This window comes from Morus notabilis, unplaced genomic scaffold, assembly GCF_000414095.1.
Source record: "Morus notabilis unplaced genomic scaffold, ASM41409v2 Scaffold120, whole genome shotgun sequence".
NCBI classification, from domain to species: Eukaryota; Viridiplantae; Streptophyta; class Magnoliopsida; order Rosales; family Moraceae; genus Morus; species Morus notabilis.
Window position 1 is genome coordinate 232,369 of NW_010367559.1, and position 20,164 is coordinate 252,532.

At 34.4% G+C, this 20,164-nt stretch overlaps 3 protein-coding genes across 3 annotated transcripts; 2 read left to right on the forward strand and 1 right to left on the reverse strand.

Moving 5' to 3' along the window:
- The first annotated feature begins 185 nt into the window (after positions 1-185).
- Positions 186-19,392, forward strand: LOC21398234 (pentatricopeptide repeat-containing protein At4g21065). Its single transcript, XM_010112766.2, has 12 exons — positions 186-535; positions 636-701; positions 1,226-1,366; positions 1,658-1,756; positions 1,947-2,019; positions 2,282-2,367; positions 2,525-2,602; positions 2,818-2,877; positions 2,967-3,151; positions 10,193-10,224; positions 12,121-12,127; positions 17,271-19,392. The coding sequence occupies exons 1-12, from the start codon at positions 449-451 to the stop codon at positions 19,390-19,392; spliced, it is 3,036 nt and encodes a 1,011-aa protein (XP_010111068.2). The 5' UTR covers positions 186-448.
- On the reverse strand, positions 12,367-13,242 carry LOC21410876 (disease resistance protein RLM3). The gene is made up of 2 exons (XM_024175210.1): positions 12,746-13,242; positions 12,367-12,658 (listed from the first exon to the last, which is right to left on the reverse strand). Exons 1-2 carry the CDS (start codon positions 13,201-13,203, stop codon positions 12,520-12,522), a joined length of 597 nt encoding a protein of 198 aa, XP_024030978.1. The 5' UTR covers positions 13,204-13,242; the 3' UTR covers positions 12,367-12,519.
- Positions 14,085-15,655, forward strand: LOC21398235 (short-chain dehydrogenase reductase ATA1). Its single transcript, XM_010112767.1, has 3 exons — positions 14,085-14,143; positions 14,461-14,879; positions 15,276-15,655. Exons 1-3 carry the CDS (start codon positions 14,085-14,087, stop codon positions 15,653-15,655), a joined length of 858 nt encoding a protein of 285 aa, XP_010111069.1.
- Positions 19,393-20,164: the final 772 nt, after the last annotated feature.

Sequence of the window (20,164 nt, forward strand, 5' to 3'; positions counted from 1 at the left end):
ATTTATATTTTTTTAAGTTTTAATTTTATTTAACTTCACTTAATTTTATTTAAGCTACAACTTCAACTTAAATTATGACTCAAATTTAATTTAAAAATTACACTCTAAAAGAATAATCCCGAAATATTTTCACTCAAAAAAAAATTTTTTTTTTTGCCATTTGTTTAGTACGGTCAAAGCTTCGACACGGAGCTGAAAGGTCACCCCCTTGGACCTCCAGTTTTTTTTTTACATGGAAACTTCTTAGCACTGCAGCTTTTTAGAGATCTTCGCTCTACGCAAGATCTCTCTAAGATCTCAGAAATTCCCCATTTTTCTGTGCAACCGGAGTTAAAAGGGGGCTCAATTTGGATCTCCAAATCTCGATTCAGATCCGATTCGCCTAAAAAAATTTTCCCAGACCTTTTCTCGTCAACCAAACAGAGTTGCAGATTCCGGAATTTGAAGAATGGGCGTGCGATTAAAGGAACCAAGAATGAGTTCTCTCTCCGTGTTCCTCCTTATCCTCCTTTTCATCTTCACAGCCTCCGCTCAAGTCTATCTCTTTCTCTCTCCAGTTTTTATGTAGATTCACATTCACAGATTGGGAAATTATGTGTGTATGTTTGTATTTGTATTAATTAAGCAAATTACAGGAGTTTGTGGACGAAGCTGAGAGGGAAGAATCCAGTGGATCCAAAGATCTGGGCCGTCGCAGCAAGGTCTGTAAAATTGCTATTTCTCTCTCTCTCTCTCTCTCTCTAGAGATTTTGTTTGTTTCTTTTGGAAGATATAGAAGAAATATAGAGAAAGATGCTTATTTGGTGAGTTTTCCTTAATTGTGCGGAAAAGCTCAATTAACCATTTATTAGAAATAGAAACTATCTTCAAAGACCTTAACCTAGCCCAAGCTAGGCTTAGTTTAGTTCCAGATATGAGTTAGATCCAGAAATGAGTTCAAATTTTGACATATTTTAGCTACCTCGGAAAAGACTAATTCACGTAATTCATGAAATTTGCTGCTTTGGGTATTCTAATCATCTGATGATAACAATCTCTCACTAGTCATATAGGGGATTCGAGGTGCCCAACCAATTTAGGATTATTTTGTTTATTTGACTGATCCTTAAAGAATTGTTCTTTAGGAATGCGGTTCGATAGATTGTTATATTTCCAGTTATACTGCTTTTCGAATTTAGTTTGTTCCTTTGAATGTTGTTGTTTAGCAGTCTCAATTTCCGTACAGATTAATTTAAGTAGCCTGGAAAGGGTTGCTGTTGGAGAGAAGAATGACGCCGATTCTGCTGGCTTTGGTGTCAGCTTGGACTCTGGTCTTGGAATTTTCGACGCGTTTTTTGCAAGTTTTTCAATGATTTTAGTCAGTGAGGTTTGTCATTTTGCTACTCCAATTACCACGCCATTACCCTTTCACTTGGCAGATTATTGTCTGTGGCGAGGCCTTCTCACCAGGCTTGTTCCTAAGTCACAAGATATATATAACTTCATTAAGATAGTGAATATTTCCGTATACTTTGTTCGCTTCATCTAACCAAACAATGGTCAAGTTACTTTGTGGTTTTCCTTTAGGTGGTTTTACCATAAGATGGGTTTTCTTTTGTTGCCTTTTCAACTGTACTTTTATTTGATATTTCTACTGCTTTGACAATGGTTCTACTAGATTGGAGATGAGACATTTATCATTGCAGCGCTTATGGCAATGCGCCACCCAAAGTCAATTGTTTTATCTGGTGCTCTCACTGCCTTGATTGTAATGACAGTAAGTTAACTGATTTCTATTTGTCTTTGTAACAAGCATCATATGATTCTGTATATATACTCCTGTTCGTTTTCATGGTAAATAACACATGTATTCACATAAGGTCAAGATGAAATGTTTTTCGCAACTACAAAGTGCTTGGTGCCTTTATTCCTACTCTCAATAGGAAATATTTGTGCATGTCTATTAGGTACTTTCAACTGGATTGGGTAGAATCGTGCCAAATTTGATTTCAAGAAAGCACACAAATAGCGCAGCTACAGGTATTTTATCAATTCTTTTCCTTCTCATAGAGCGCCACCAAGCAATTTATTCCGTTTAGTTAGCTGCAACTTTCCACGACTTCTTTTGCTCAATTCTATAATCATCCTTAGCTATCCACTTGCTTGGGGCTCTCTTAAGACTCTTGGTTTGAGTTCTCTTTAGATGATTGTGTTATCCAATTTGTTTGGGAAAGAAATACCATGACTAGTTTGGCTCATGGCACATGGTTATTGTGAGCTAAAGTCCCTCTTTGATATGCAGTTCTTTATGCATTTTTCGGGTTGCGGTTGCTGTACATTGCTTGGAGATCAGATCCTAAAGGTTCCCAGAAAAAAGAAATGGAAGAAGTGCGTTTTTTATTCAAATCTTAGTTTCAAAATTTTCTAGTATTGTTTTCTCTACTTTGAAGTGTTGAAAAATTGATTTGAACCACCATATGACTCAAGCTTTGTTCTTCTTATTTTTGCTGTCCCAATTTTGCTTAACAAACATCCTCTATATTAGGTGGAGGAGAAACTTGGACAATCCAAGACATCCTTTCGTCGCTTCTTTTCTAGATTTTGTACGCCAATATTTTTGGAGGTATGCCTTTTCTGTTTCCATTTCCTTTTCTTTTTCTTGTTTTTTCCCCTTCTTTTTTATGGTTCTGATTAAGTCAATCTTTCGATACTTATTGCCACGATGAATACATTCTTAAACAACTCGTTAATACGAGAATGAACTCGAGTCTTTACAATATCTTTTCTTGCATATTAACAAGAATCACGGCTGAAAATTCCCTGTTTCACTCCATGCAGTCTTTTATCCTAACATTTCTAGCAGAGTGGGGTGATCGCAGCCAAATAGCAACAATCGCTGTAAGTGAACAAAGTAATCCTATTGCCTTATATGACATGGGTTTTTTTTTTCCGGTTGCCATTTGACGGTAGTAACTTTGATCTTGCAGCTGGCAACACACAAAAATGCAATCGGGGTTGCGGTAGGGGCAACAATAGGCCACACAATTTGTACATCACTGGCCGTGGTTGGTGGGAGCATGCTGGCATCTAAAATCTCCCAAGGCACAGTTGCTACAATCGGAGGCTTGCTCTTCTTAGGCTTTTCCTTGTCCTCATATTTCTATCCTCCTTTGTAAGTCTGTTGTTGTAGGTTAACCTGATTCTTTACGAGCATCAATGCTCTTTACATCAGTAACTCTTTTTTTTTTTTTTTTTGCCTCGTATTTTGTTGTTACTCCCCTCCCTGCAAGCCTATAATAGAAAAAAATTGGTATTAATTGTTTAATTACCAGCTATTCTGCTTGTTCTTTGTAAAACTCTAGCATATATATATATATATATATATTATATAGGCATTTCTTTAAGCTTTTTTGTTGTTGAAAAAGAAAACATTTTAAAGTTGGTGCAAGGAACTTCAAGTCGAGCAAACGATTCATCCACACTCTCGCTTAGAAGTTTACCACGAAAAATACTTGTTCTGGTGCATTTATCATTTCGTTGCATATACTTTGGTTAGTTCTTTCTGTCTTTCCCACTCTCTTCCCCTTGCGAGTTGATAAATTCCGCAACCAGTTATATCATGTTCGTTTCATAAAAACTAGAGAATTCAATTAAAATAAAATAAGATAAAATATAAAGAAGAGTCGAATAAAATAATATTTATGGAAACGACTATTATCTTGTTATTGTGTCTCTGGAATAAAGACTTAACGCTCAAAGTAATTTTAAGTTCTGTTTATTTCATGAATTCGAATTTTATTAAAGTAAATAATTTTTAAAAATATTTACATTTAATTTTTTTATTATAATTAAAAATTCTCATATATTAAAAATTTAAATTAACGAATTAAACAGTCATTAATTTAACATTTAACTTCGCCATGTGATTTTAGGAAAGCAGTATAGGACGCTCACAAACCTGAGTAATCTTCTAGCCAAATGGAAAGTTAAAACAGCAATTTAATTACAAGGGAAAATACCGCTTGTAATATACCGTAACAAAAAGATTTGTAATTCATAAGATGAGCATATCAACTAAACGGGCACATGTCTATTTCTCTTTAATAGTTTTTGGCGCGCCATGCGCTCGTGATTTATTTAAAAATAGCAGATTTATAAATTATTATTTTTTAAAATTAGTTTTTAGCACGTGGGGAACTTAAAATAACAATTATAAATTTTTTTAAAAAAATGAAGAGAGAAGATGGTGTTAAAAATTGCTTAAAAATAAATAAATAAACATAATAATTAATAATAATAATAATAATTGAAAAAAATGATTTCAAGCCACACGCGTGATCTATTTAAAATAATAGTTATGTAAATTTAAAAAAAAAAAGAAATGAAAGGGGAAAAAAGGCGTAAGAGAAACGTATTAGAGTACAAGGACTTGAATTCTATTTGGTATAGCCTGAAAAGTTCGCGGTGCGACATATGTGATGAAGTTTTAATTATGAAATTTTTTTTAGAGTTTGTGGTGGTAGCAGAGAGATCAATGCCGATAGGCTTGATACCGTAGTTTAATCCACTATCAAATCAGAGTCAAGGTGGAGTTTGTTGGATTTCTGACTCTATATTATGGTAGCTGATATTTTAGTTAAGTTAGTAATAGTTAGGACTGCAACCTATCTGTTATAACTAAAGTCCTCTTTAACCATATGATGGTTAAGCCTAACTCTGATTAGTCTAAGTAACTACTTATCTGTTTTAGTATAGATGGTGTGTTAGATGAATATGTTATATACGTTTTTTATCTCTGTTTTTGGCAATTATAATTTATTTTGAGATAGACTAAGGTGACGTTTGTTTCAATGGTTATGCATGATTTAGGATCATGGTTCATAATTCTATTACAATGTTTTTCTCTCACAAAAAATTTAAATTTAAAAAATTAGAATCATAAACTATAATTCTGAACCTATGAACCAAACGTCACCTAAGTTCTTGGGTTCTGAGACAAGATTGAGAGCAAGCATTGGGATTTCGAGCTTGTGACTGAGAGTGATTTCTTTGTCTGATTGTTGTGAGATCTAACTTCTAAGGTTGTATTTGATTCTTCTTGTGATCAGTGGATTGAGCCAGGGGATTATGATATGAACCTCGCCAACGACGCTATGAGACCCAACACCAAACTCGGATCACAACTCTAAGAACTTCAAGACGCAAGATTGTTGAGCCTTAACTCGTTGTCTATCAAGACGCGAATCAAGAACTACGAAAGATGAAGAACGCTACACCAAGATTATCAAGAATCACCCGTTAATCTTAATGATAAGTTCGATTGTTGAATGTTACAAGAAAAAGTACTTGATAAGTTCAAAAAAGTTCTCTCAAGAACCAAGGAGCACAAAATATGCAAAACCTCAATATTATGATTATTCAATAATTGCTAAAAAACGTGTTTTAACATCCCTATGTATATAGGATGCGATTTCACAACCTAGTGAAAACTAAAACATCTAATCATCTAATTATCTAAGCCTAAAGCCCAAACTCGGCAAAACCCTATCTATTCTAACCCAAGGCCAATTCGGCCACAAAGTGTAACGACCCCTCACGGGCCATCACAGTTATCTTAACTTTCAAACGTTTACCTCTTAAAGAATGCGGAAAAATAGTTAAACTTAAAACACTTTACTTTAAATGACTTAAAGAAAAGCCTAGATTTTTTTTTAAGTTATAACTTTAAAAAGTTTAAACCTCATCAATGAAAAATAATCTTTAGGTTCAACTCATTTATAAAAATCCATACCGTAAAAAAAAAAAAAAAAGATGTATTCTTCAAATCAAAACCACAATAAACCAAAGTTCCAAAACAATAAAAATGAAAACTAAAAACCTTGTTTAACATTAAACACTTTCATCCCATGATCGTTTCTCCCGTTTTCCTATCACGCATAGCTCGCATCCGCCCCAATATCCTCCATGGCTACATCTTACCCTTTTGATTGTCTGCAACATGAAATAACTTATATAAGCAAGGGCTTAGTAAGACACTTAATTCACACAAATGTAAATAAACATTTTTATTCATCATCAATAAACGTCATCATAAGAATAATTAGTTTTGAACATATTTTTAACTTTAAAATCCATCATATATTGGGCCCGACGTTGTACCATCATAGCGCGCTAGCCATGGAAAGCATGGGGTAGCAAATCCCATACCAACCGTGGCAATAAGACCACTCACCGGTCACCATCAAGGGTGTACAACGCCATTTAAAACATAAAAATACATATACATTTTTCTTCAAAACGTCATCATAAGAGAAATATTAAAAGCGTCATCACATCATCATAAACATCGAAATCATATACTTCTCAATTATTCGATTCATGTTGCAGGTGAGAGTGTACTTACTTGAGTGCCTTACTTAACCTTTTTAAATTTCACAACGGTGGCGCGACGAATGAGGTCCTCGGGTGCTCGCCTCTAGAACCGTTCATGTCATAAATCATAAATAAGATTACTAAAAAGCCTTAATAACTCATCAAATACATTGATCATGTTAAAACAACATTTAATATACCATTCTCACCATTCATTAACATCAAGACACAAAACCCACTGATTACACAAAATCACAAAACTTAACAAAAACGGGCAGCCAGACCTTTACTAATTTAAAAACTCATAACAATTCACATATAACTCCAAATGACCTGAAACTAATTTCAAATTAAAGTAGACATCTATAGCTTTCTAATGATATCTAATTTGTTAAAAACGGAATTCGTTTGCTCCCTAAAACCCTGTTTTAAATTCAGACATGAAACCTGGAGAAATTCCAGCACTCTATAATCCGAAATTAACCAAGAAATTCCCTTTAAATTGTCCAAAACTCATCAAAAACTCATCAAAAATCATGTATGTCAGCCTATTATATTATCCACAACTCTAACATGCTTCCAACATAATCATATCCGAGAATTATTAAAACATGCGTCATACAACAACTCTCATCAGCACCTAACTAGAAATCATATATAACTCAAATAAATCATGGAAACAACCTAAACATGCTTCTAATATTATCCACAATGAATAAAAAGAAAATAATAAATAAAGAAAATAGAGGATTAACAATCACATAGGCGTAAAAGAAATTCTAAACATGTCATTCTATCAATCAATCAAAATCATCATCGTGACAAAATTTAAAACTTAGCGATAACAATCTTATGATACTTTCCTCAACAATTACGTCACAACCATCATACACAAAACTATGAAGATATATGAACATCTCCTTCCATCAATAGCAAAACACGAAATATCATGATAGGAACACATACCTTTAAAACAATTTTTCTAATATTGTATTCTTCTTAAAAGAATAAAGGAAGATAATGAAAAATTCTATGGTGGCTAGGGCTCTTGAGAGAAAGTGACAGAGAGAGGTAGCAGAGAGAAAGATAGAGAGCAGGAGCTTGAGATGGAGAAAGGTAAAAAAATTTCTAATGGGATGGAGGTGAAAACGTATGATTTAAAAGGAGTATTTTTTTTTTTCCTTACTTTTCCCTCCTTTGACGTCCACGCTAATCCCCCTTTTCTTACATTGACAATGTAAATGGCTAAATTATATCAAAGGAAACGCTATATATATCCAAAGCATGAATCTGCCCATTTTACTTCTTGTTGTACGAGTATGGGTATATTTGCAAGTTGTCTACTTACTGCCACTAAGCCAAATGCAGAAAGAATCATGCAATATATATCAACTCAATTAAGAAAATTAGTTGACTTGAATTGGGTGATTGATGGGCTGTCAATGAGGTAGAAATCGTGTTGCAAACCATGGTCAAAGTTTCTTTATACGGTCATTGACTCCAAAGACATTAAACTAATCCTCACCCTTAACAATTCATCATAGAACTAATCATCACCAACAAAATGTAATAACATAAACGGTGGTTGGCTATTGATATTTTACATATATAATATATATACATAGCTATATAATATGTATTTGTAATATCATATATCCATATAATCTATCAATGGTATTAAATCAACACACATATCCATCAAATCATCAGATAAAATTTAACAATTTGGCATGAACTTGTTCTTACACTACGAGTCATCGTCGCATTTACCTGCAAAATATAACTCAACATGATGTTAGAATTAACTAATTATAACACCATAACATCATTCATGTTAATTCCTAACGTCTATTTCTACAAATTTGTCAGTTAGAAAAATGAGTGTTACACAAAGCTTTTCTCCTAGGCCCAATTCGACCAGCCCCTCTTATTCGGCCATCACTTTAACTTGAATCTTCTAGAACCTTAATCATGGTGACTAGGTTCTCTACATTTGGATTTGGACTTGTGTTGGGTCTTCATGTGTTTGTCATATCTCTAACTTGTTGAACCAGCCCGTTCAATGCTTCCTTGAAGCGTTTGACTTTAAGCCTTATTACCGGACTACTTGGTAGACTCAATGGATCTCTTGAATGTCGTTTGTCCTTGTGCTCCACCTATCGCATCAGATTACCCCTGCCTTGGATGTAGGTTTCGAAAGAAACCTGAACCGAGTAAATCTCGAGTCTTTCTTCTTTGTTTTCTGAGTACGATTCTTGGTAGATCTTTTGGCCTTGAAAAAGTTCACACTTAGTTATCTAGAATAGAAGCATGTGTATTCCAGAGTCATACCCCACTAGCAAATCTTAATTCATTTTATTCTATATGCAAGACGTTTTTTATAATTAACAACTTGGAGGTTCCACTCAATTATTACTTTTATGTAGTTAATTCATAAATCATTTTTCTGCTTGATCATTTTACGTTGTACATGATCAAGGAAACAATAAACAAACAACCAAAATCTCTACTCATTTAAAAATCAACTAAACAATCGGAAAATGAAAAGGTAAGAATACATAAGTGTGGTCTTCTTTAGATTAAGGATATACTTAAATAATTTATTAAAAAGCACGGTGTGTGCTCTATAACGGCCATACATATATCAAATATATTTACGAAAGCAAGGCTGTATGCCAAAACTAGAGGGGAAATGAAAAATATCTTTATTTATTTATTTCTGAGTTAAATGGAGATTTTCATCCTTTAAGATCTTAATATCAAGATGATTAAGCGGGTGTAGAATTATTGCTAAATTATTAAGTTTGTAAATATTTTTCCGGTTCATGAAGATTTGCCGCACGGGATCGATGACGGTCAAAATCATTCTTTTTTAGGTCATATTTTATTGTTAGTCACGTTCTAATTTATAACGATTCATACCTACATTTAGTATGATATCATCCACTTTTAACCCTAATCTCACACTCGGCTCACCCCAAAGGATCGATAACTACACAATCACCTCATTTTGGCCCCTTCTTATTGTTGGTGAGAAATGGTAACTACACAACATACCAACAGTACTGCAGGAATATATATGGTGAGAAATGGTATACATATATTGCATTTCCTTTTAGCATATAGTACTCTTTCATCTTTGTTTCATTTTGCATTATTGGAGGAATATGTAGTCAGTACTAGAAATTCAGTAATAAGAATAAGAATTTGATATATAATTTAGTGAATACAAATAATTAAGACGAGATCATGAATACAAAATTATTAGCTCTATTAATTCATTTCATATGATGATTCATTTTGTCACCAAAAAAAAAAAAAAAAAAAAAAAAAAAAAAAACGAAAAAAAAAAAAAAAAAAAAACTGGTCATGAACTGCTTGAAATCATCTCCTAACGCCGATTCAATTTCTTCATAACATCTTCAACAATTGCCTCTACCAATTTTGATTCTGGCCTGGATACACACAACATTAATTCATAAAGACTCGGCGTAGAGAAAGAAAAACTGATGATATAACAGTAATTAAAACAAGTAAAAACATATATTATATGTACTAATTACCTGATTAACTGTGGATGCCATCCTGAGATATTGGCAGCTTTCTCCAAGGCGGTTCTCCAAGCATGTACCTTCTTTTTGTTCTTAAATTTGAGCACGTAGTAACTTTCTTGTCTGCGAACATCTGATGGATCAACACCGTAGAATACCGGTATAACAATCTGTCTATTTTTCTCCTTGCATTTGAGAATTTGGACGAGTTCGTCTAAGCACCAAGACGAAGAAGCATAATTCTTTGAGAAAATTATTAGTGATACTTTTGATTTCTTGATTGCCTGGAGAATTGTGGAAGAAATTTCATCCCCTCTTTCAAGTGTGTCATCTGTGTAACATTTGATCTTCTTCCTATTCAAAGCTTCACGAAGATGACTGGTGAAGTTATCACGCGTATCCTCGCCTCTAAAGTTGAGAAACACGTCGTAATTCTTTCTCGAGGAAAAGGCACAACAAGAGCCACCCATTTTGTTGAGCAAAATTTTAGCTAATTGTGATCAATATGTATCCGTTTATTGTGATTAAAATGAAAAAGAAAAGCAAAAAAATAAAAAATAAAAACAAGTGTTAATATCCTAAGAGGGGTGCAGAAATTAAAGAAAAAAGGTTAAGAGTTTTTTAAGAATATAGAACCAATAACATTATCTGACGTCCATGCTCAAGTAACTTCACAATTGATTGCTTGACCACTTAGCTTCCAGAAACGAATACTAAAAGAATACATTAATATTAATATTAATATTGTACTTTTAAGTCAAATGTCCCCATTTTAATTGACTAGTGGATAAAGGTGTTCTAGTTTTTCTTTGGTAGAACTAGAAAATACTGGGTCAAGGTGTCATTTATTGACAAATGAAGCCTACTTGAACCTTTGAAGAGACGTAGATATTAGATATGTAAGTATTTTATCACAAGAGCCATGACTTGATAAAATTCTATAATACATTTAGAGCCCGTTTAGTTCGCTGATTCGAGTTGAGATGTGATTTTATGTGAGAGCTTTTTACTGTAGCAAAAAAGTTAGATGTGATTGTTTGTGAGAGCTTTTTACTGTAGCAAAACTCGAATTCTAAACTCGAATCAGCGAAATGAACAAAGCCTGAGTATGCATTTGATGTTTTTTTTTTTAATTTTCTATCATTATCACTAACTGTTATATGATTACTTTTTCTTTTTGTCGTTTAAATTAAAGTTCAAATCCATCTTTTCTTAGGGAGTAGTATTTGTTGTCGAAGTTCTTACGTACTTTGTGATGCAAGGAATTACACAATCCGGCTTGGCTGGTTCATGAATCAACTATTTATAAATTTTTGTTTCATTAGATTTTAAAGTTTTAGAAATATATTTTATTTAGTTTTTTTAGAAAATTGGTATTTAACGTAGTTCTTAATACATAATGTTGAGGATAGTCTTGATATTTTTAAAAATTGATCATGCTTACAAAATTAATGGGGAGAAAAATCAAACATATGAAAGGGTTATCATGCACTTTGTGTGAATATCAGATAGTATAATTATAAGGTTAACACTGAAAACATTTGATAATAGGTGTGCTTAGAAACTTTCTCATTATTAGGTCTCAGTATACGTCTTCTTCCGCAACCACCATTCGATTCCACCGGTGGAACCGGTCTCAAGTTGAGGGTAATTGTATCTCGTACATTATAAGGTAATTTACAATATTACTATTGGTATTTGTAATTCCCTCTTAGTTTAAATGCACTTTACGTTTAAAAAAAAAAAAAATTCCTCGAGATTATAATAAAGGAGAGTTTGTTGCGACATTTTGGAATGATAATGGAAAAAAAAAAATTGTTGAATAGTCGAATAAGTAAATATTATATTTCAAAAGAGAGAGCAAATATTAAAGATGTTTTGGGTATATAGGTCATTTCACAACGAGAGCATTGAAGATTATAAGAAATATCAAATGTTCTTTTTCTATTTTCTTTTTTCAAAGAGAAAATTAGGTAAATGACTGTTTTTTGACTCTTTTTTTTTTTTTTTGATAAATGGTTGAACTTTTTAATTTTTGAATAAATGGCTGACTTTTTTATTTTTTCAGTAGTCAACTAGCGATTGACCTATTAATTATTATAATTTATCAATTATTTATCATTAATAAACATGTAATTTTTTTATTGAAGTTAATTATTTATTAATTGATTTCAATTAATTATTAACTAATATAAATTAATAATGAAAAATAAAAGAGTTAATCAGTAATAAAGTTAAATCCTTAAAAAGGGGCCATTTGCCTCTATATCCTTTTTTTTAAAATTATTGAGGCTTGCACGTGGTAAAAGACTAGCAATATGTGATTGCAACTAGATAGTCTGTTTTCATAAACCAAGAGCAAAAAAAATCATAACGATAGCCTCTAGCATTATAGAAACAGTTAGGCAAGGCCTATAATCTGACGAAAAATATATACAAGAGAAGAAATTAAAATCACAAAGCGTGAGGCAGCTGTACAAAATCTGCTATTAACCTTTGAATCGATCCAATAATCCGTGACATGTTCTGGATTTCTAAAGAAATTAATTCCATGATCTATATTCGAGTGCATGGGGTCATTTGAATTATTTCCTTAATTAAATCATCTATCACTTGATCAACAAGCGCTTGCAGCAGCAACAGCCATGTTTGCGCCGACAGCACCTGCAATCATTGCAGCACTCGTCCCGTCGTGAAGTTGTTCCAACTTCTTCTTTATGTCTCCGACGATTTCCTTGATCAGTTTCGACTCCGGCCTAAAACATATGAACAGAAAATTAGTTAGTATAATTTTGGATAAGAAAAGAAAATTAATACTTTATTAAGCGAAGAGATTACCGTACCTAAGGGATCGTGAATCCCATCCAGATAAGTTTGATGCTTTGGTCAAAGCTACCTTCCATTCATCCACCTTGCGTTTTCCGCCCTTGAACTTGTTCGATGTAATTGTGTAACTGCCTTTCTGTTTCCGGACATCTGATGGATCCACATGGTAAAATATCGGCACTACAATTTGTCCCCTTTTCTTCTTACACTCGAGTATTTGTGCAAGTTCGTTCAGGCACCACGAGGAAGAAGCGTAGTTTTCGGAGAAAACAATGACGGAAAGCTTCGCTTTCTTAATCGCTTTCGAAAGTACAGGTGAAATTTCATCTCCTTTCTTCAGTTTGTCATCCATGTAAGTACTGATTTTTTTCGTCTGCAAAGCATCGTAAAGATGGCTCGTAAAATTATCACGCGTATCCTCACCTCTGAAACTAATAAACACATCGCACTTTTGGCTTGAGAAGGAAGAACCCATGTCTCATATCCTCAAATACTCCACGACGCATAAATGAAATGAATTGCTTCTATTTTATATCTTGTGTATAGAGGTGAGTGTTCATAATATAATACCGCGTGGTGGGCGTGGAAAGAGATCAAAGTCAAAGGTCCAACTTATTGCTCAAGTCCACAAATAAAACTTTGTTGCTTGTAGAATACGGAACTGAATAATTACACGTGGCGTCTGATAATTAGTTGATTATTGTGGTACACAAACTAGATTTTGATATAACCTCGAAGTTTCTAGGAATAACGACAGTGTGTGTGATTTCAGTTTGAAAATTGAACTTACTGTATCTAGCAGATTAGTCTTATTCAAATTTTTTTTTTTTTTTTTGTTGGCTGAAAAAATACAACTAATCATCTATTCTCTTAATACCCACAAAATTTTATAGAAATATAAGAAAACAGCTGACTCATCAATAAGACGAATTTTCGACGTCTTCTTGTTTTAATATAATATTCCTTCAACTGACCTTAATTTTGTTTTTTTGTTTTTTTTTATTCTCGAATAATCTTAACATCATTAATTTCAAACTGAGAAATTAAGCAGTGTGCCGCTGAGAATCAGGTGACTTATAAGTATTGGTGCAAACAACAAAAAACAGTTCATTCAATACAAGGGAATGGAGTCCGGTTTATAGTTTAGAAGTAGATGTAAGGATTGAAAAGTGTGTGAGGATTTAAATAATAGATAACAGTCCTAAAGAACACTATTTGCTCCTTTAAACATTAATTGCCTCAATTAATGCTTAAGCATCTTTTGAATTTGGTCTCTTTCTATATATAGATGCTATCGGCAGATAGAATAGCAAGCACATCCATTGCTGACAAACATTCAACATATACGAATATCTAATGGACCCAGCAGCTAATTCCTATAAGACTGATGAAGCTCAGAAGGTTTCTGAAAAGAGGTTAGTGTCACATAATCATCTCAAAAAGGTATCAATTACGCATAATCTCTTTCTTTTTGAGATATATATATATATATATATATGTATACGTATATATGTTTTAAAGGGAAAAAAAACACAAATAGTCAACTTGATTATTGTTAGAACAAAGAGCATTGTCTAAGGCTATTGTAACAAACTTCTTGATAATTGTTAAGTAAGGTGGCTTTCCATAATTCAAATTTCGATTAATTTCAAAAATTCCTCCCGAATTATGATCATTGTAACACTTTACCCTCAAATTTTAAAAAGTAACATCCGTTTCCCCTTCTGTTTAGGTTGGCGGGAAAAATTGCAGTTATAACCGGCGGTGCAAGAGGGATTGGAGCAGCCACAGCCAAGGTATTTGCACAAAACGGGGCCCATGTCATCATTGCAGACATCCTCGACGACCTCGGGGCCACTCTAGCCGACTCCATCGGAGGCCGCTACATACACTGCGACGTCACAAAAGAATCCGATGTGGAATCAGCTGTTGAGCTGGCACTGAAATGGAAAGGCCAACTAGACATCATGTTCAACAATGCCGGTATCTCCGGCCCAACTGGAGGAAGCATAACAAGCCTTGACATGGACAAAGTGAAGAACCTCCTCTCAGTCAATGTGCTGGGCATTTTACATGGAACAAAATACGCCTCACGAGCCATGATCAAGGGCAAAAACAAGGGAAGCATTATTTGCACATCGAGCTCGGCAGGTATCTTTAATACGGATTAACTCGATGATTTAGTCCCTAATTATTGATAACTTTTGTTTTAAACCCCCAAAAATTTGAAACCAAGAACAATAGCATTTGTAACATGCTACAAAGGTATATGTTAATCCGTTTTAACATCTTTCTTTCAATACTTGACAAAAACAAAACTCGTAATAAAATTAAGAGACCAATGGTGAAAAAGACTACTTTGTGCTTAAAATTGAAGTAAAAAAATTTAAAAGGACTAATAGAGAACTATGTTATTCTTGAATTCATACCTAACAGACCCTAATAAATAAGAAAAAAATAAACTAATACACCGTTTTTATTACCAAAAAAAAAAAAAAAAAAAAGCCTAATTATACTAACAAGATTTTCCCCCCTTCCCTTTAATAGGTATAATGGGAGGGCTAGGATCACATGGTTACACATTATCAAAGGAAGCCATTAATGGGTTGGTGAGAAGCGTGGCTTGTGAGTTGGGAGTGCATGGGATTCGAGTGAACTCAATTTCGCCACATGGGGTTCCAACAGAGATGCTTGTTGGTGCGTTCAGGAAGTTTGTTGGGAAAGTGGATATTAAGGCTGAGGAGGTCGGGAAGATTGTTGGGGAGAGAGGAAGTTTGCTACGTGGCAGAGGGGGAACTGCTGATGACGTGGCAATGGCGGCTCTGTTCTTGGCCAGTGATGACTCTGCCTTTGTCACGGCTCATAATCTTGTCGTTGATGGGGGTTACACTTCTGCTGATAGCAACATGAGCTTTATTTATCAGTAGTCATTAACGAGTTATTCCAATTATCAAGGGAGAGAGAGAGAGAGAGAGAGAGAGAGAGAGAGAGAGAGAGAGAGAGAGAGAGAGAGAGAGAGAGAGAGAGAGAGAGAGAGAGAGAGAGAGAGGGGGACAGGAGAAGAAAATTGTAGCGTGTTAATTTTACATCATAGCGAAAATGTAGGGAATATTGAGAGAAAAAAGAAAAAGATTTCTGGCTCAATAATGTTAGATCTTGGCTTATATTTTAACAACCAGCGGGGAGGAATATTTTCCTCCGTTAGATTCAAAGCAAATGAACATCGAAAAATATTTCAATTTTTTATTTGTATTAAGAAAAGAGATTTCAGCAATTTTTTTGAACGATTTTTTTATAAATGACTGAAGTTTTATAAAATTATAAAAATGACATTTTTTTATTAATTTAGTGGTCAATAATTGACTTAATAATTTATAATTAATTGATTTATGAGTCAATCATTGATAAATTCAATGGTTCTTTATTATTAATTAATATCAGTTAATACTTAACCAAAATCAATTGAAATAATTAATTTTAATTAATAAATTACATGATTATTAATATTAAATAATTGATAAATTAATAATGAATCGATTAATCATTGATTGACCGTGAGTCAATGACTGAAGTTAATAACTATTGATATGGATTAATTATTGATTGACTCTTGTAAATAAGAAAGATCGAACTATTTATAAAACAGAGGTGGTAAAAAAAGGTCACTTAGCTATTTTTTCTTTAAGAAGATGTACCTGGAAAAAAAAAAAAGAAGAAGAAAATAAAAAAAAAAAGGAATTGCGGTTGGTTTCTGATTAGTTATTAGTGGAGGTTGTTGTCGTTTCTAAGTTTCATGTCGCTTATTAGGTTGTTGTCGTTTTCTACTTCGTTGTCGTTTCACAAGTTACTCGTGTATATCAGGTTGTGGTCATTCTACAAGTAGATGTCGGTTTTTTGTTTTTGTCATTTTTGCGTCGTTTTGAAGGTTGTGTTTTTAAATTTGATGTCGTTTTCCGGTTGATGTCTGTTTCAAGTTATTCTCGTTTATAGCTTGTCGTCGTTTTCAAGTTGATATCGTTTTACATTTGTGTTTTTATTGTCTTTCTAAAGTTTTGTGTCGTTTCTGATTCGGTGCCCTTTTCAAGTTGATGTCGTTTTCCGTCGTTCTCCTTTTTTATTTTTATTTTTATTTTTGTCGCTTTTTAGCTTTTCATCGCATCCTCCATAACTAAAACATTTGGAAGCCAGAAGCGCAAGGCCAAAATGATACAATGGCCACCAGGGATGCTCAAGCAGCTTCGCATCTATGAGTGGATTTCCCTTTTGTTCAAATTAATTAAACTTTTTGCAATTTTTTGATGACTGGAATGGAGAGAAAAAGAAATGAAGAAATCATTTATCATTGTGTGTCCAAGCTGGGAAGTGGGAAGTTGAGTGGCTGCTGAGGCGATAAATGAGTTGAATCTTTAATTTGGAAAGATGAGCAATTACCCAATTCATTGCTTTCTCAGTGTTTCAATTTTGTCCAAACCAGAAAGATCTTTTCTTGCTCATGACTTTTTAAGCATATCCATTTTGCTCCGTTGGGCAGCCACTGATGAGTGAAATGGCTCATACACTTCATGCCAAAGCGGTGAAGGACGGAACTGTCCGAAGTTTGAACGTGGCGAATTACCTCCTCAGTTTGTACGTGAAATCTCACAACTTCGGCAATGCAAACAAGCTGTTTGATGAAATTCCTCATAGAGATGTCCGGTCGTGGACGATCCTTATTTCGGGTTTGGCTCGAACGGGGTCATTTGGTATGGTTTTGGGGCTTTTTAGGAAAATGCAAGTTGAGGGTGTTCGTCCAAACCAGTTTACATTGTCTAGTGTTTTAAGGTCGTGTTCTAGTGTAAGAGAGAATCATGAAGCTAGGAGAATTCATGGGTGGATGTTGAGAAATGGGATTGATTTTGATATTGTATTAGAGAACTCTCTTCTTGATGCTTATTTGAAATGTGGCGACTTTCGGTATGCAGAAAGATTGTTTGAGACGAGAAAAGAGAGAGACAAAATTACATGGAATATAATGATAGATGGATATGTAAGTATTGGGAATGTGGAGAAGTCTCTGCATTTGTTAAATGAATTGCCTTTCCGAGATGTTGATAGCTGGAATACGATCATAAGTGGGCTAATGCGAAATGGGCATGAAAGAACTGCTTTAGAGCTACTCTATGAAGTGGTGAAAAATGGAACTCCATTGAACAAATTCACTTTCTCAATAGGTTTGGTTTTAGCTTCAACTTTATCGCTTGTGGAACTTGGGAGACAAATTCATGGCTTTGTTCTTCGTTCCGGTAGTCACAACGAGGGATTTATTTGGACATCACTTATAGATTTTTATTCCAAATGTGGGAAAATGGAAAAGGCATTGCTGATCTTCAGAAAGATGCCTCTGGTTTATTTGAACTCTCCACATTCCACAGCTGCTCATGAGCATGAAATGACGGAAATTTTGGCATGGAGTTCATTGATTGCAGGGTACGTTCGTAATGATGACTATGAAGGTGCTTTGCAAACCTTTATTTCTATGGTTCGTGAAGGTATTGGCGTAGACGGGTTTACGGTCACAACCATTGCCTCTATGTGTGCTAATGTTGGGATTTTAACATTAGGTCAACAGATTCATGCACTCGTACAGAAAATTGGACACAAAATAGATTTTCACATAGGTTCCGCATTGGTTGATATGTATTCTAAATGTGGAAGCCTGGAGGATGCTCGGATGATTTTCAAACAAACTTTTAGCCCCAATGTTGTGTCGTGGACATCAATGATCTCCGCTTGTGCTCTACATGGGCAAGGATATGAGGCTATTCAGCTTTTTGAACTCATGATAAGAGTGGGAATCGAACCGAATGAGATTTCTTTTACGGTAGTTTTAGCTGCATGCAGCCACGCTGGGCTGCTTGAAGAAGGCTGCAAAATTTTCCACTTGATGAAAGAAGTTTATCGCATCAAGCCTGGAGTCGAACACTTCACTTGTATGGTTGATCTATACGGTCGTGCTGGTCGCTTGGATGAGGCTAAAGAGTTCATTCATCAAAATTGCATCTCTCATCTGAGTTTAGTTTTGAAGTCATTCCTATCTTCTTGCCGACTCCACAAAAACATAGAAATGGGAAAATGGGTTTCTGAGAAGCTAAATCACCTGGATTCATTTGATGCAGGATCCCATGTTTTGTTATCCAACATGTGCGCTAACAAGCGCAGATGGGAAGAAGCAGCTAAAGTGAGGAGCTTGATGCAACAGAGAGGAATTAGTAAACTCCCTGGTCAATCTTGGATCCAACTGAAAAACCAAGTCCACGCCTTCGTCATGGGAGATAGGTCCCATCCCCGTCAAGCAGAGATATATTCATACTTGGATGAGCTGGTCGGAAGATTGAAGGAAATTGGTTACTCATCCGCAGTGGAGCTTGTAATGCAAGATGTAGAAGAAGAAGAACGCGAATTGTTTCTTGGTTATCACAGTGAAAAGCTCGCAATTGCCTATGGCATCATTAGCACGCCATTGGGGACTCCGATTCGCATAATGAAAAACCTTAGAGTTTGTACAGATTGTCATAACTTTATTAAGTATACTTCTCAGCTTTTGGGTCGGGAAATAATTGTGAGAGATATCTGCCGGTTTCATCACTTTAAGCACGGTTCCTGCTCATGTGGAGATTACTGGTGAGTGAGGTCCTAACATGTGTTATATTGCTAGGTGTTAATGTCTCTATCCAAATATCTCCTGGAATTGCAATAGAGGTTTGTGTGACTGAATGAAGAAACTATGGATAGATTTCAAATTCTTTGTTCTCCAAAGCAGAGGTGATGTGGTCAAAGGTTTATCATTCCTTAAAGAAAAGTGATCAACAGATCTTTCTAGGAAAAATGCTCTTTCTTGCTAAGGTTAGCATCCCAAATAGACAAGCCTTCTTCCAAATAATTGAAGACAGAATTTATGGAAAGCTTAATTGTTATTATTGCTTCTCTCCCTTCCTCACTATAGCCAAAATGTTTCTCGACAGATTTATGGAGGCACAAACAACCTAAGAAAGGTAAAAGATTAAAAAAACGACAAGAAATTTTAAAAAAATAACGAAAACGACAACCCAGCATAAAACGACAAAAAAATGTAAATGACAAGAAAAACGACAACAACCAACAGAAAAGCATTAGAGTCTATCATAATCAACTCGCCAGAATTAGATTGAGGTTATTATCCCGGTATTCTCTCACGTTTTTTTCTTTTTTGATGCTAAATAATTATATTTGTCAATGTTGAATAAACTTCGAGTCGAATAAAGATCTAATGGTCCTGGAGTTTGTTGGGTCTCATCTTAGAATTACAGTAAGAGAAAGTTCAAAAGTAGTGACCCAAAATCTTAGGTAATATCCCTTTTGGTAGTCAAGACTGTAACCTCTTCTGTTGATTTTCTGTTCTTACAATCCATCATATTTCC

What these genes read in the sequence shown, in the direction of transcription:
- LOC21398234 (XM_010112766.2), top strand. Translation starts at nt 449, where the DNA reads ATGGGCGTGCGATTAAAGGAACCAAGAATGAGTTCTCTCTCCGTGTTC. An exon ending in ATCTGGGCCGTCGCAGCAAG is followed by an intron (nt 702 to 1,225) that starts GTCTGTAAAATT and finishes ATTTCCGTACAG; the next exon opens with ATTAATTTAAGTAGCCTGGA. An exon ending in GCCAAATAGCAACAATCGCT is followed by an intron (nt 2,878 to 2,966) that starts GTAAGTGAACAA and finishes TTGATCTTGCAG; the next exon opens with CTGGCAACACACAAAAATGC.
- LOC21398235 (XM_010112767.1), top strand. Translation starts at nt 14,085, where the DNA reads ATGGACCCAGCAGCTAATTCCTATAAGACTGATGAAGCTCAGAAGGTT. An exon ending in CAGAAGGTTTCTGAAAAGAG is followed by an intron (nt 14,144 to 14,460) that starts GTTAGTGTCACA and finishes CCTTCTGTTTAG; the next exon opens with GTTGGCGGGAAAAATTGCAG. An exon ending in TTGCACATCGAGCTCGGCAG is followed by an intron (nt 14,880 to 15,275) that starts GTATCTTTAATA and finishes TCCCTTTAATAG; the next exon opens with GTATAATGGGAGGGCTAGGA.
- LOC21410876 (XM_024175210.1), bottom strand. Translation starts at nt 13,203, where the DNA reads ATGGGTTCTTCCTTCTCAAGCCAAAAGTGCGATGTGTTTATTAGTTTC. An exon ending in TGGGATTCACGATCCCTTAG is followed by an intron (nt 12,659 to 12,745) that starts GTACGGTAATCT and finishes CATATGTTTTAG; the next exon opens with GCCGGAGTCGAAACTGATCA.